Genomic DNA, 15,796 nt, shown 5'->3' with positions numbered 1-15,796 from the left:
TTTCTTAACCGGCTCTGAATTTTGAATGTTGATTCCTGTCTGAAGAAACTCCTTTTTTCCTCTCTCTCTCTCTCTCTCTCTCCCTCTCCTACCCCTTTACTCTCTGACATACCACATAAACACTATTGTGAAAAATATGGAAATATGAGAAAATCCTGAGTCTTCCTTCTTTCTAGTGCCTCAGATGAGATGACTTTTTGTCTCAAGTATTAAAGACCAGGATTAGAAACCTGGTTTGTCCTTAAAGTAGAAGTCATGTGGTCAGGGATAACCACAGCTATTGGGAATCAATATTTGTCTTCTGAAAGCTTGGAAGAAATGAGATGGAAATAAAAATTGCTGTTTTCTTATATGGCATTACTTTTTGTGGGAGATTTCATAATAATTAGGTATCTGAAATTTATGAGGGAAGTTGAAAGTAATTGTAACATTAGTTCTAAGATAGTGTGATCTGAGATATCCACATGATGATCTAAGAGGTAGTACAGAGTTACATCAAATGAGATCAATGTACTTTATTTTAGTTTTGAAATGAAGTCTTGCTATGTTACCTAAGCTGGACTGGAACTCCTGGGCTCAAGTAGTCCTCCTACCTCAGCCTCCTGAACAGTTGGGAATTCAGATGCAGCCATCTTGCCCCAGCTGAGATCAGTATTTCATTTCTTTTTTTTTTTTTTTTAGTTATAGGACACAATACCTTTATTTTATTTATTTATGTGGTGCTGAGGATCGAACCCAATGCCCCACTCATGCAAGGCAAGTGCTCTACCACTGAGCCACAACCCCAGCCTCTCTTTTCTTTCTTTCTTTTTTCTTTTTGTACTGCGGGATTTAGCTCAGGTGTGCTTAATCACAGAGCCTAGCCCTTTTTATATTTTTGTTTTGAGGAGGCTTTTGCCAAGTTGCTGAGGCTGGCTTTGAACATGCAATCCTCCTGCCTCAGCCCTCTGACCTGCTAAATTTATAGGTGCCCGGATGAGATCAGTATTTATTTATATAAATATGCCTGAGGATTGTGATAGAATCCTGTGTATATATCCACCTGGGGAACTTTTGAATGTTACAGTCATGTTCTGAGATTCTCTTTATGTGACAACGCCTAATGATTGTGAGTGGTCAGGATCAGGTTAATGGAAAAGGGAATGGTGTCCCAATTTGTAATTTCTAGCCTAGCCCATGATGAATAGAGGCAATTTAATACATTTCTTAATAGATGGAATTGAGTTTGAAAGGGTAGTGTTTGGTAATTGAAATAATTCCTTGCAAACCATTCAAGATTTGTTAGGAATAAATTAGGCTAGAAATAAAGTAGTAACAGATATCTCGAGACCATACTAATTGGAATTTGATATCAGGGACCTCAGACCACTAAGGACGAGAGGAGGAAAGACAGAACAGTGGGATGCATCAAAACTTGGGTAGTTTTTACAACTGAATTATTCTCTGTGTCTTTGGCTTGGGTTTCAAATTTTTCTTATAATTGCTATTCCCTGATTTTGTGTGTGTGTGTGTGTGTGTGTGTGTGAGAGAGAGAGAGAGAGAGAGAGATTTTTGTGTCGTGCATATCTGTTAGTAGATAACTATTACCTATAGCTTTGGAGCAGAGGACAGTTAATATGTTGCTAACCAGATTGAAAGTTCTATACCATCTGTAGATTTAGCCTATTTAAAAACAAAACAAAAAAATTTTGAAGTAAATTATGCATGTACTAGTTTTTATCTTTATTTGAAAATGTACAGTATACCATGTAAGATTAGGGTGGCATTGGTGGCAGCAGTGGTTGGGCCTGGAATAGTTGGAGCAGCCACTGTCAGAAGGATCACTCCAGTGGTAGTGGGCTGCTAAGCTTCGTCAGCGCCTGTGCTTATAACTGCCCCAGCTAAACACCATGCCCTTGAATTGAATCTATAGACCTATTTTCTTAGGAAGGAGCTCAGCCTGACCTTACTTTAGTGATGTCCAGCAAAGGGAGCAACATAAATGGGAAAACATACTTAGCTAATGGAAGCCCATCTAACAAGCCAGAGGAGATATTTGGAGTTAAGGAGGAAAGGGAGGCATTCTCAGGCTTTAAAGTAGAGGCCTTAGACCAGAGTTTGGGCTTGACTAGGTGTGATGGTGGCCCCAATTTCACCAGTAGAGAAAGTCAAGGCATAGAGAGCGCAGGTAAAGAAACGGATAGCATGTGGACACTGACCATCACTGTATCAGTGATGATAACTGAGTCCGTAACTGCTCAGAGGAAGAAGAAAAAGAATAAAAGCAATCATGGCACTGTGTTTAGCACAAGCAAGCTAACCATGACCATGGGGTCCATGAAGAACGGGAGACAACAGCCCTACTCCAGCCTTCCAGAGTAGGAGCTGGTTTCAAGTGCCCACTTTGTATGTGAGGCCTGTGGGGTAAGAAGGAGTCTGTTCAGAATTTCCACCTAAAGAATGGACTTGAGGGCCATACTGGTTGTGTCAGTACCAGCATGGCACCTGACTGGCCAGTGGCAGTGATGATGACCTGGTTTGGGATTAGGTATGGCAGTAGCCAATACTCAAGAGTGGCCACAAAGGTAATATCTTTTAGGCCAAATTCCTTCCCAACAGTGTTGATTCCACCTTAGCCATTTGTGCTGGGGATGGGCAGGTTCTAGTAGCAGAACTGTCTGCCCAGTGCTACAGGCATACAAAGTGTATGGCCCAGCACAAGGGAGCATCCTACAAGTTGGCCCTGGAACCAGATTCTCCCTCTGTGTACCCTATATGTTTCCATCTGCATTTGAAGATGCAATTATTTTCACCATTGACCTGAGACAAAGACTGGCCAGCTTTGAAGCTGGTGGTGACAAAAGAGAAAGAGAAGAAAGTGGAGCAGTATACAAACTCCATAAATCATGCCAGTACCTGCTGGTTTGCAGTAGGTGGACAAGACCAGTTTTAAGGATTCATGACCAGAGGAAAATTGATGAGAATGAGAACATTGGAATACTCAAGAAATTCTGTCCTCATTAGAATTTACTCACTGGTAAACAGTCCAAAGCAAACATCACCTGTCTGTGTATAGCCACCATGGCACAGAACTTTTGTCCAGGAACTCTTTATAATGATGAAGATGTTTTTCTTTTCCAACTCCTCTCAGAGTGATGGAGCCCAGTGTGTGAAGAGATATAAGGGCCACAGAAATAATGCTGTGGTGAAAGGTGTCAGTTTCTATAGCCCCAAGAGTGAGTTTGTGGTGAGTGGGCACATCTTCCTCTGCAAGAAATCATTCTGCCAGATCATTCAGTTCACAGAAGGGGAAAAGGGAGGTGTGATAAATTGTCTTGAGCTCTACCCTCACTTGCCATTGCTGGCAACCAGGGGCCTACATCATGAAGATATGGGCACACCCGCAGCTGAAGCTTCCACTGAGCTGACAAGGGTTAAAGGATCTGATTAAGAAGAACAAGCAAGAGTGAGATGAAGATAGCTTACAACACACTGTCCTGTTTGATAGCCACAAGCTCTGGTTCCTTATATATCACCTGAGTCAGAGACACCATCACCAGCACCTGGGATTGGAGCCATAGACTTGGAATCTGAAGAATCTCTGAGCTCCTCAGACACAGAGTACTAAGAGGAGGGCCCTTATTGGTGTGTGCATGCCATCCTGAGGCCTCATACCTATGAGGAGTGGGCTGGGGCTCCCATCCTGATCCTGCCTGGATACCACTTTTCTTGTCCCATACCCTTAGATCCAGCAGAAACACACTTCACACTTTTTGTTTATATAAATACATCTCGGGAGGATGACAGATCAGAGGACATTGAACCAACAGAGAGCACCCAGGAGTGGGGTTCTGTGAAGAGGTGTTAAGGACTTAGCAGAAATGGCTTCTTCCTGAAGTTTTTTTGAGGGGGATAGTAGGGATGTTTTGTTAACTGATTTAGAGTTAGAGAATGTGGCTTCTTTTTCTTTAAATCTCTTTTGTTTCCTATATGGAGATGGTATGAGGAACAATTGACTGTTCAGTACCACAGTGCCAGGGTGAAGGGTAGGAATGTCACTCCCTCTTGGGTTTAGGTTTTTTCCTTTGTTTTTTAAAGTCTGTGACAGTTTCATTGTCTTTTTTTTTTTTTTCCCTCCCTGAGCAACCCAGGATCCTATTTTTCTGGGAAGTCTTTAGATCCCCTAACCATTCCACACTTTTCACTTTATCTCATTCATTCTCTGTACTTTCCACAGTGTTTTGCACTTGATTATGTATCCTTTACTCTCTTACCTTCATCCCATCACCCCCTAAGTAGATCTGGTGAAGTAGGCTGGAGAGGGGTGGAAGGGAGAAGGATATTACCTCTTTTGTTATATTTTATTAAAAAAAATTGATGGTAGCAGTCTTCCTTATCACTATTAGAGGCCGTATGTTATGTATAAATATTGTTAAAAAAACAAGTCAAACTTGGAAAAAATGTACCGTATGGATAAATTTTGGGGTGAATATTTTATCAGTTTTATATACATTGAACCTGTTGTGAAATAGTGGAAAAGCATTGAATTTATGGTGTGATCCCTCATAGGTAACCAGTGCAAGTGTCCAACAGAGAAAATTGTTATTAGAGATGTGAAAAAAGGGACTAACTGCTTTATTTCTTACTTTGGTCAGTATCTTATTCATATTTGGACAAAACTGGGCTTATATTTCATTCTGTATATAGGATAACTTTGCATTTTAAGTTTTATTTATTAGATTATGGGAAAAATGGACAGACTATAATTGATCAAAGAAGAGGAACAAAACATTGAAGATTTTAATGGTAAACTTTGTCAAAATTCATGATCAAGTTTATATAGATACTTAAAAATAAGAATAATTAATTGCCACCAGAATCTCCAGAATAATGACAAACATACCTCTAGATAATGTGGACAGTATTTAAAAGGCTTAAGTAACAAGCCTTAAATTGAGGATATATAAAATTGCGACTTATTTTTAAAAAAAGTAGCCATCATCCGTTAGTAGTATATTGTACAAATAAGGAATTAGTATAATTTTAAGTATTTTAAAATATTGCTGAAATGAATTTTTTCAAGGCCAGATCATTCATTTGTTCAAATATTTACTGAGTGCTTTACAAGGTAGCACATACCTATAATTCCTACAATTTGTGTGTCTGGAGTAGGAAAATCACAAGTTCAAGGTCAGCCTCAGCAATTTAGAGAGGCCTACACAATTTAGTTGAGACCCCGCCCTCCCCCTAAAATAACTTGTACATGTGCAGTACAGATGCAATTTTTTTTTGTTATTGAATATTCTTGATTTGTGATAGGTAGAATTCCATGGATGTTAACCTGTGAAAACTTGATCTTCACTAAGAAGTGCTTGAAATTTGTACGTTATTACATTAGTTAGTTGTGTCTCAGGGTTTGGTGAGAGGTTTATTTTTCCCTGTATGTATTTTTCTTTTATACTGTGAATGTTTTCTTTGTATATGTATTTAATTTTATAGGTAAAACTATAGTTAATTAAAAAAACTATAGTGGTAATATAAACAATATTACTCTACTGCTCTCTATATATGTCTGGAACCTTTCATCATTTATAGCATAACTGGTTTAGGAGAGATAAAAGTTAATATCATGGGGATACATTGTTGTTTTAATTAAATATATGGACATTCAAAAGTCTTAGCAAATTTTATTAGCTTTTTAATTTAAATTCTGTTTAATTCTTTCATTTTTGCTTGGTCTAGGCTGTTGCATACCTTCAGTTTCATATTTCTGATCAGTCTTACAGTGTAGGAAAGAGAAAAATCAAAGTTATGATGACAAAATTTATACATTTTACTTTTTATTTTTATTTATTTATATTTACATATGACAGCAGAATGCATTACAATTCATATTACACATATAGAGCACAATTGTTCATATTTCTGGTTGTACACAAAGTATATTCATACCAATTTGTGTCTTCTTACATGGACTTTGGATAATCGTCTCATTCCACCATCATTTCTAACCCCAAGCCCCCTCCTTTTCCCTCCCACCCCTTTGCCCTATCTAGAGATCATCTATTTCTCCCTTGTTTCCCCCTCCTTACCCCATTGTGAATCAGACTCTTTATATCAGAGATCATTTGTTTTTTTGGGATTGGCTAGCTTCATTTATCATTATCTTCTCCAATTCCATTTACCTGCAAATGCCATGATTTTATTCTCTTACTGGTGAGTAATATTGCATTGTGTATAAATGCCACATTTTTTTAAATTCATTCATCTACTGAAGGGCATCTAGGTTGGCTCCACAGTTTAGCTATTGTGAATTGTGCTGCTGTAAACAATGATGTGGCTGTGTCCCTGTAGTATGCTGTTTTTAAGTCCTTGAGGTATAGACCGAGGAGGGATAGCTGGGTCAAATGGTGGTTCATTCCCACTTTTCTAAGGAATCTCCAAACTGCTTTCCATATTGCTTGCACCAATTTGCAGTCTCACCAGCAATGTATGAGTGTACCTTTTTCCCTACATCTTTGTTTGTATTCATAATAGTAATAGCTGCCATTCTGAGTGGAGTGAGATGAAATCTTAGAGTAGTTTTGATTTGCATTTCTCTAATTGCTAGAGATGATGAGCAGTTTTTCATACATTTGTTGATTGATTGTATGTCATCTTCTGAGAGGTGTCTGCTTACATCCTTGGCCCATTTATTGATTGGATGATGATGATGATGATGATGATTTTATTTTTTAGTTGTAGGTGTATCCAGTACCTTTATTTTATTTTTATGTGGTGCTGAGGGTCAAACCCAGTTCCTCACACATTCTAGGTGAGCGCTCTACCTCTGGGCCACGACCCCAGCCCAAAATTTATATACTTTTAAGAAATACTTGGTTATTATTTTTTCCTGTCTATTTATTTATTTGCTTTTTTTTGGTGGTATGAGAAATGAGCCTCTCTCTACCAGTTTACAACTTTCTAGTAGTTTACTACTCTCTAGTAGCTTGTTTTTGTTCTGGTGAATGAAGTCATTTTGTCTTACTACCAGTTATCTATCTATTCTGTTTGAAAGTGTGGATTTTGAGCCAGAGGTAGTGGGTATCTGTAATCCCAATTACTTAAGTTTGAGGCCAGCCTGGACAATTTAGGTAGGAGACCCTGTCTCAGTATTAAAAAAACAACAACAACAACAAAAAAAAACCAGTGGGCAGATTCAGCTCAATGGTAAAGCACTCCTACGTTAATCTCTAGTAGGAAAAGAAGTGGATTTTGGAGTCCAGGCATTTCTTAAATAGAAAGAAATGTATATTTGATGGGTGGAAACAGAACTTCTTTACAAGGAATTGTTGATTCTAAAAAGTTTTCTATTTGGTGGTGTATGCCTATAATCCCAGGGGCTCCAGAGGCTGAGGCAGGAGGATTGCAAGTTCAAAGTCAGCCTCAATAACTTAGTGAGATCCTTAAATAAAATATAAAAAGGAGCTGGGGATGTGGCTCAGTGATTAAGTGCCCCTGGGTTCAATCTCTGGCACCAAAAAAAAGAGAAAGTTTTTATGTAGAGCAACAAACACCAACAAGGTGTTAAGTCATACAAAATAGGTGCCTGTCAGCACATTTCTACATGTTTTTAATTTTGGTTTCTTTTTCTCTATTTAGTGAGAGTAGCCCTGGTCTTAGACATTTATTAAACTTCTATCCTTTTCCTCCTTTTTAATGTGAGACTTCACTGTGGACATTTGAATCTTATTTTAGTCAATATTTTCTTTTGTGAGTTTACATTATTTTTATGTGGTGGTTCACATATTTGTTTTTATATTATTTGTATTTTGTACTTAGCAATAACTATTATTTATACTTTAATGTCTTTGCCACTGGCAAAACCTGAAAGGTGTTTTGCCGTTGATATCCATTTTAGACAAATGGGAAGACAATTTTTGTTTTGTCTGTCAAGTGAGGTTGAACTGAAGTTGGCTCACTTTTATGATGATGGATGTTAAGACACAGGGATATGAATCTCCTTTTGCCTTGTGCTGTGGCACAGGTCATCATTATTAACAAAACAGGCCATGATATTAATAATAGTGCTTTTATTTTTTAATAACATTTTCAAAAAAATTTTTTGTAGTTATAGGTTGAGAGAATAACTTTTTTTTTTTAATGTGGTGCTATGGCTCAAACCCAGTGCCTCCCACATCCTAGGCAAGTGCTCCGCCACTAAGCTACAGCCTCAGCCCCATAATTGTGCTTTTAGAAAGCACAAAATATAGTCAAAGAATAAATGTTTTCATTATCAAAAATTATTTTTAGTAAGAGTTAGGGTATGCTCAATGGTAGGTAGCCTGTGTGCTTAGCATACACAAGACCCTGGGCTTTATTTCCTTTTACATTTATCATTATCACCCTAATCATTACTGGTGGTGGTGGTGATAATTTAAAAGGGATTAGAATTCATTATTGGATATTTGATAATTCCTTTATTGTTGAATTTGTTTATTCAATCAACAGATACATGAGTGCCTGCTCTGTAAAACTTTTGATTCTGGGTATGCATTGGCAGATTGGCAAATGAAGTGTTTCTGCTTTCATCAATCTTCTAGTCTATATGGGGGACAGTTGATACCCATTATAAAACAGGAAAACCATAATCACGTATTAATAAAATCTTGGAATTGGGGATGTAAACTCAGTTGAAGAGTGTGTGCTCAATCCCCAGTACTACCAACCAAACAAAAATAAATAAAAATTTAACAGAAAACTTACAAGAGCAGTACTCCATAATCAGAATAGAAAGAAGGGGCAAAGTAAATGGTTTGGTTGACTTGAGTCTTAGGGGTCCTCATTTCTTTTCAAAGACTTTAGGAAGTCTGTTCTTGGCTTATGGGGAAAATGAGTGCTGTATTATGAGATTCTTAATCCTGAGTCAGGTTGCTTACATTTGAGGAAGAGCGACTGTTTACTTAGTCAAAAGATGGAAGTTAATACTTCCTAAATCTCTTTGAAGCATAGAAATAATTGACCTGGAGGGTAGGAAATAATAAAAGGCAGTTCACTGGTTCCTTTTTAAGCCAAGTTGCAATAGAAATTACTTTGTTTGAGAAGCCACCAAGTACCAAGCATACATATACATAAATGAAAACAATAAGTATGGTCTGAAGGAAAACAGTTATATCTTTACTATTAATTCCACTTATCCTTTTGAGTCACTATTCTGGATTTGAATCTGAGTTTGACTCTCCTATATAACTGTGTACCCTGTCTGAGTCTTGGTTTCCTTATATATAAAATGAGAATAATTCCACCTGAAGACAATATAGTTGGTGATTGTGAAGATAGAAATTGGAGCCAACTGCCTACATTCAAGTCTTAGCTTCTCACCTGAATTAGTTTAGCTGGGAATAATTGGTCAAGTTGCTTAGCCTGTCTGTGCCCTAGTTTCCACATGTGTAAATGGTGATTATAATAGCACCTTTTATGATTAATGTGAGAATTAAGTCAGTTGGTATTCACAAAGCATTTAAAAAGGCACAATAATACATTTATTATTTTAAATCATTATACATAGATGGGTTGTTAGGGCTTGATAACATGTATTAAAAAAGTGTAGGTATTAAAAAAAATACCTACACGTTGCATAGCATACTACTAATTCTTCCTAAATACCAAAAACTTAAGTAGTAGATAATTTATCCAATTTCATCTCATATAAACTTTTTAAAAAATATTTTTTTAGTTGTCAATGGACCTTTATTTTATTTATTTATATGTGGTGCTGAGAATCGAACCTAGTGCCTCACACATGCTAGGCAAGCGCTTTACCACGGAGCCACAACCCCAGTCCCTCATATAAACCTTTTTAGAAGAAATTGTGCCTCTCTTGTTGATTGTACCTATCTTGTTGATAGAGTACATATGCCAAATTTCTTATGCTACTTATAAAAGTCTACTAAGGGAAAAACAGATCATTTATTTGGTTAGTAAATGAAGTTAAAGGTACTACCAGAAAGTAAATGTACCCATGGTGTATAATTTCTTGATTTAGTAAACAAAAATCAGTTGAATGTTAATCTCATTCTCATAGGTATTTACAAACTTGTGTATTGAAAGCCAATTTACCACTAAAAGAAAAAAAATCTAAGATAATTATTTCTTACCCTCTCAAGTATTATATAATCCACTTGCTAATGTTGCAGATTCCTAACTTAACATTATCTTCCCTACTTCTTTGCATCTTTAATACAGCCATTAATCTCACTACAAGGTTTCACCAAAGATAAATCGCTGTGTAACCCACTTCAATCTCTTTTGTTCAACCAGGAAGCCAGACGTGTTAAATGACTTAAAAAAAAAAAAAAAAGTAAAGAAAAAAAAAACATATACACACGCACACATATAATTCTTATTGGAAATCTTAGTATTTTGAAGTTTAAATTGGTAAAATAAGAGACTTTATCTATTTTGTCTTTTGAAATTACTTGACATAAGTTTGCTTTGGAATAGAGCTTCTGTGTCTTTAAAAAATACACAGTGAGTCACCCCTGCTCTTTTGGTAGATGCCTGGCTAGTGAACAGCTAAGCTGCTTTAGGCATGTAATAGAACATTCCATTTCCTGTTCCCTTGCTGACACAGAGGAGTGTTCCTGCTGGCAATGATCTAATCATAGTGCAGTAAGAAACATGGCAGTTTGATAAAACATGGTGGAGACAGCGGCTGAAATGGAAGCATATGTTCTAGAAGACATTCTTGAGGTAGGGTTAGGTTTGTAAATGAAATGAAAGTTGAAATCTTAACAAAGAAATCTTATCTGCTGGAATTATTTTACAGATGAGTAGATTAGAGGAGAGAGCAAAAGAGAGGCAGAGCATAAAAGCAGGACACGGTCAGACCTTATTCCGTGTGAGAATGTTGTTAGTCTGGTTCATACTATTACCATATAAGTCTAGAATTATTTAAACTTCATGTTTCATAAATTGCAGATACGTGTTCAGTAGGGAAATAAAAAACGGAGAGGGGGTTTGGACTTAATAAAAAGCCTTGTGTGGTGGTGACCTTTAGATTAACTCATTAGAAGGTGGGGTCTGCAAAGCAGCTTTGAGTAGGTTTAGTATTTTATGTCTTAGAATTCATTTACATATCTAAGCCTAAAGCTGTGCTTCCAATTAACTCTTTAAAAATGGCTGGTTATTTTATCTTAAAACTAAGTATATAAAGCTAATTGCTTAATTTAGGTGGCACACTCTGATCCTAGATTTCTCATGTGACTTTGATTACTATTAAGTACATTATGAAATTTAAAATTTTAGAAACTAAAATTTTAGAGTTTGAATGCTAGAGTGCTATCAATAAAATTTTCCAGTAATTCAAGCTGTAAGAATTTCAAATTATATATATATTTCCAACTGCATCAGTTTTATAAAAATTGTATAAATCAAGGAAATACATGTTAAGGTGAAACTATAATTGATTTTGTCCTTAGTTATAGTATACTACCAAAAATTGTATTTATAGATAAAGGAACTTAAATCCCATTTTCTTATCTGCTTGGTAGTAGGTTTTTTTTTTGTTGTTGTTGTTTTGTTTTGTTTTTCTTTTTCCTCATTAAGAAAAAAAACCTGCCTAATTTAGATAAAGAGGCTTTCTGATGGTGAGTGATATTCCTAATACTTAGGCTGCTAGGATAATTTTTATTAACTATTTCGCTGTCTCCAGGAAAAGATTTTATTGTGGGGAGAGGGCTTAGGAGAAGCTGCAAATAGAAGCTAGGCGGGGTTAGTAGGAGAAAAAAGCCTATGCGCATTATAAAGTGCTGCATGATCAATGAGCATTTTCTGGAGTCCCTCAGTGTGTGCCTGGAGCTGACATTGCAGCAAGTCTCATGGTGGTTCTGCGGAATGAAAACTGATTCCATTGTATTATCTACCTCCTTGCAGACACCTGCCAACATACTCTTTTCCCCCCTTTGCTAAAAACTATTTTGTGGTTAATTTCCATTCTTGTCTTCTTTCCTTTCCTTTCCTCCCTCCCTCTTTCTCTCTTTCCTTTGGTACTATTAGTGAGTTCCCTTAAAAACAATGTGGTAAAATTATCTACTTAGGAGTAGTTGTTTACACTCTCATCAAGAGACTTTAGTAATTATGAGTGGTCATGTGACTTTTTAGTGGCTCAGTTTTTAAAATTCTAATTAGATTATAAAGTTATAGTGACACATTTTAATTTGCACTTAAAAATTATGCTTTGGATTTTACAGAAGTAAAATATAGATGTTGATGAATCTTAACGTTTTTTTTCCCCTTGGCCATTTAAAATTTCAGCATGTAATAGATTGTAGAAGTTTTATTTATTTTTGGTGTGAAAAAATCCACTTAGGCATAGTTTTATGCTTTTAAGTACAAATTTTTTAAAACACTGTCTTACAGTTAGCTTTTCATTAAAATTGGTTAAGTTTTTGTATTACCTAATTTATTCATTGTTATTATTAAAATAACTTCTGCAGTTTAATTGTTGGTCCTGATTTTTCATCTATCTATCTTAATTCACTTGGTTTCTTTTTACCTGTTGCATTAAACCATATTAAGTGAATGGTATGCTCTATTTAAATATTATGATTTAATTAGTGTTTATAATGAGTAGGCTAGATGTGAAAAATTTCCAAGTAATAATAATAATAACATTATTTTCCAAAATGACAAGTACTTATAATGATCTCATGCTAAAAATAAAAGTGCAGACAATACATTTAGTAACTCTAAGGTGAAATGTGTTATTTTCTAAAGCACCTCATATTGTAAGTAAATAGATAAGTATTAAATAAGCTTTCCAGAAAAATGAATTTAAGAAGTAAATTTACCTCCTTGTATAAAGGTCTGAAAATGAATAATGACATTTTTCTACTTACCAAGTGACAATTTTATATTTTGAGCTATTTGACGGTTGTTTCCTATTATTTTCACAATGTGAAATTTTATGTAGATTCTATTTAGGTTAAATTAAGGTTGAACTTCTATTTTTTTCTGTTTTTGTAGCTTGATCCTTTGAATCATGAATTTTTTTAAAGGTGCTTTTATTATAATATCTTGGTAAAAGGGAACAGTGTCGTAAGTGGACATAGTGCAAATTAGTTCTCATGATACTGTGGTTTACCTTTTAAACTGATTGCTTATTATATATACCCACATAAATTTAAGTTGTTTTTTTTTTTTAGTTAAAATATGGAAGTTTCTAAAATTGATAACTAAACTAGAAAAGGTTGCTTTCAGTTTGTATGATTACTTTTCAAATGTTTAGGGTAATGGATTAAAGAGAATAACCTATTTCTGTTCCTTTGCCCCCTTTCTGTAAAAGGAACTCTAATAGGAAAATAAATAAAGGTAGAGTTAAAAATAATAGGGATGAGAACCCATATACTTATTACTTATAATGTTTGTTATTTTTCTTGAGACATGATCATAATTTTAACATTTTGATGTCTTTTTTTTTTCTTCTACTTTATTTTTTTTTAATTGGTTGTTCAAAACATTACAAAGCTCTTGACATATCATATTTCATACATTTGATTCAAGTGAGTTATGAACTCCCATTTTTACCCCGTATACAGATTGCAGAATCACATTGGTTGCACATCCACGTTTTTACATATTGCCATACTAGTGACTGTTGTATTCTGCGATCTTTCCTATCCTCTACTATCCCCCCTCCCCTCCCCTCCCATCTTCTCTCTCTATCCCATCTACTGTAATTCATTTCTCTCCCTTGATTTTTTTTCCCTTTCCCTTCACATCCTCTTATGTAGTTTTGTATAACAATGAAGGTCTCCTTCCATTTCCATGCAATTTCCCTTCTCTCTCCCTTTCCCTCCCACCTCTCGTCCCTGTTTAATGTTAATCTTTTTCTCATGCTCTTCCAATGATGTGAGTCTTAGTAGTTAAATCAATAGGAAGAAAAAGTCTTCCAAATTTTTGATTTTTTTTTTGTATATCCTAAATTTGTATGACCAAGGACTATGTATATGAACCTGAGGTTTATAAGTAGACTTTTTAAAAATATGAACACTCTGAACAGAAGGAAACATTTCAGAAACTTGATTACCATATATTCTGATTTTATTATTTATAATTGAACCAGTTTTAGTAGTTTCCTATAAAAATTGACTTAGAAATGAGGCATCTTCACAAATACTTAAATGGTACTTTATTTTTATTTTTTTTAAAGGTAGAGTGAGAGAGGGAGGGAGAGAGAGAGAGAGAATTTTTAATATTTTTTTTTTTTAGTTTTCGGCGGACACAACATCTTTGTTTGTATGTGGTGCTGAGGATCGAACCCGGGCCGCACGCATGCCAGGCGAGCGCGCTACCGCTTGAGCCACATCCCCAGCCCCATCAAATGGTACTTTAAATTCAGGATGCTTTTTGTCAGAATATAGTATTTGATCTTTTTTTACTTTTAAAAATAGCAATTTGGGGCTGGGGATGTGGCTCAGTTATAGAGTACTTGTCTGGCCTGCAGTAGACCCTGGATTTGAACCCCAGTACTGCAAAAATGAAACATAAAAATAAAAAAGCAATTTTTATGAAGATAAGAATATTTCTAGTAAGATAAAGCCCCAACTCTGTGGTTGTTTCTTAGGCACAATGGATTTGGAGATTTGACCGAGCTCTTTAGATATGAACTGAATAAGGGTCAGATCTAAGCAAAGTAAATAGGTTTATTATAGAACTTTTTCTTGCTTTGTATTTATCTTGGTATCAGAGGGCTGTTTTGTTTTTGATTTTTAAATAAGATTGAAAGAATTACAGGGAAGTTATTGCCCCCCCCCGCCCCCTCCCCCCCCCCCCCCTTTTTGCCCATTTGTCAGGACTATGGACTAATAGTGGTAAATGGTGGGTAAACAGGGAAAATCCACTTGCTGTTTACCATTACTTTTTGGTAATGATACCAACTCTCCCAAGTAATAAATAGCCTCTTTTGACAGTTTCTTGGTATATTTCTTTTTATCCTATAAAATGTTTTAACTTATATAATGTACACTGTTCATATGCTATACCAGTAAATCTTTTATAGATTTCTAAAGTTATATTTAGTGTAACCATGGTGACATCTTTTACTAGGAAGAGTTGGAGTAACTCTTAGGAGATAAGTATAAGTAGGTCTAGAGATTAAAAAGTTGGAAAAAATATACAAATTATTTGAGTCATTACAAGGAATATTTCTCATTTATTGAAAAGTTTTGGAATTAAGTCCAATTATGTTGGACCATAAAATCTCATAATTACACTCACATATTTACTAAGTACCTGCAGTGTGCTGGACACTTTAGAAATTCCATAAGGTTAGTCCAGCTAATTTTATTTCACAAAAGGAAAGTGCAGAAAAATAAATGTTTATTATTGGTATTTTAAATAGTCTTGAATTCAGGTTGCATGCAGATGTGAATATTGATATTTTACTTCATTGGCTCTATCTGAATAGTTTGAAACCTGTTTTCAGCAGTGCCCTTAGAAAGCCAGTATCCTTTCTTGTATCCTTTATCTACATCTTTAGATTGTCTATTTTATGTATCTCCTTCTGTAATATATGCTTAAGAGTGTGTGGCTCTCAAAATTCTCTGGATCTCATTTTTATCTTTTTATTTGATGATTTTTTTATCCTTATCATATAAAACAGTGTATATATGTATATAATATACACATGCTTATATGTATTAAACATGCATGCTCCTACTAGTACGTTATGGACTGTGGATGCTCTTATTTGGAAGTCTAGTTTATCTTGGAAGGATTGGGCAGAAGTTACAACATTGCTTTCATATATCAGCTTTGGGAGAATGCATGGGAGAAT

General features: G+C 35.3%; 1 protein-coding gene and 1 pseudogene across 7 annotated transcripts in view; both read left to right on the top strand.

Annotated features, from left to right (window-relative positions):
- The window catches only part of Ankrd17 (ankyrin repeat domain 17), a 147,646-nt gene that overhangs the window by 21,189 nt on the left and 110,661 nt on the right, over positions 1 to 15,796 (top strand). Inside the window, exon 1 of one of the 7 annotated variants that reach the window (XM_071614336.1) lies at positions 8,554 to 10,710. The exons of the other annotated variants lie outside the window; for them this stretch is intronic. Within the exon in view, the coding sequence (XP_071470437.1) occupies positions 10,657 to 10,710 (54 nt within the window). The 5' untranslated portion in view covers positions 8,554 to 10,656. Of the gene's footprint in view, positions 1 to 8,553; positions 10,711 to 15,796 lie in introns of those variants that run through there. 7 annotated transcript variants of the gene reach the window in all.
- LOC114104669 (DDB1- and CUL4-associated factor 8 pseudogene) lies at positions 1,957 to 4,243 on the top strand (annotated as a pseudogene).

Source organism: Marmota flaviventris, chromosome 7, assembly GCF_047511675.1.
Source record: "Marmota flaviventris isolate mMarFla1 chromosome 7, mMarFla1.hap1, whole genome shotgun sequence".
Classification (NCBI taxonomy): Eukaryota; Metazoa; Chordata; class Mammalia; order Rodentia; family Sciuridae; genus Marmota; species Marmota flaviventris.
This window is presented reverse-complemented; position numbering and strand designations above follow the sequence as displayed.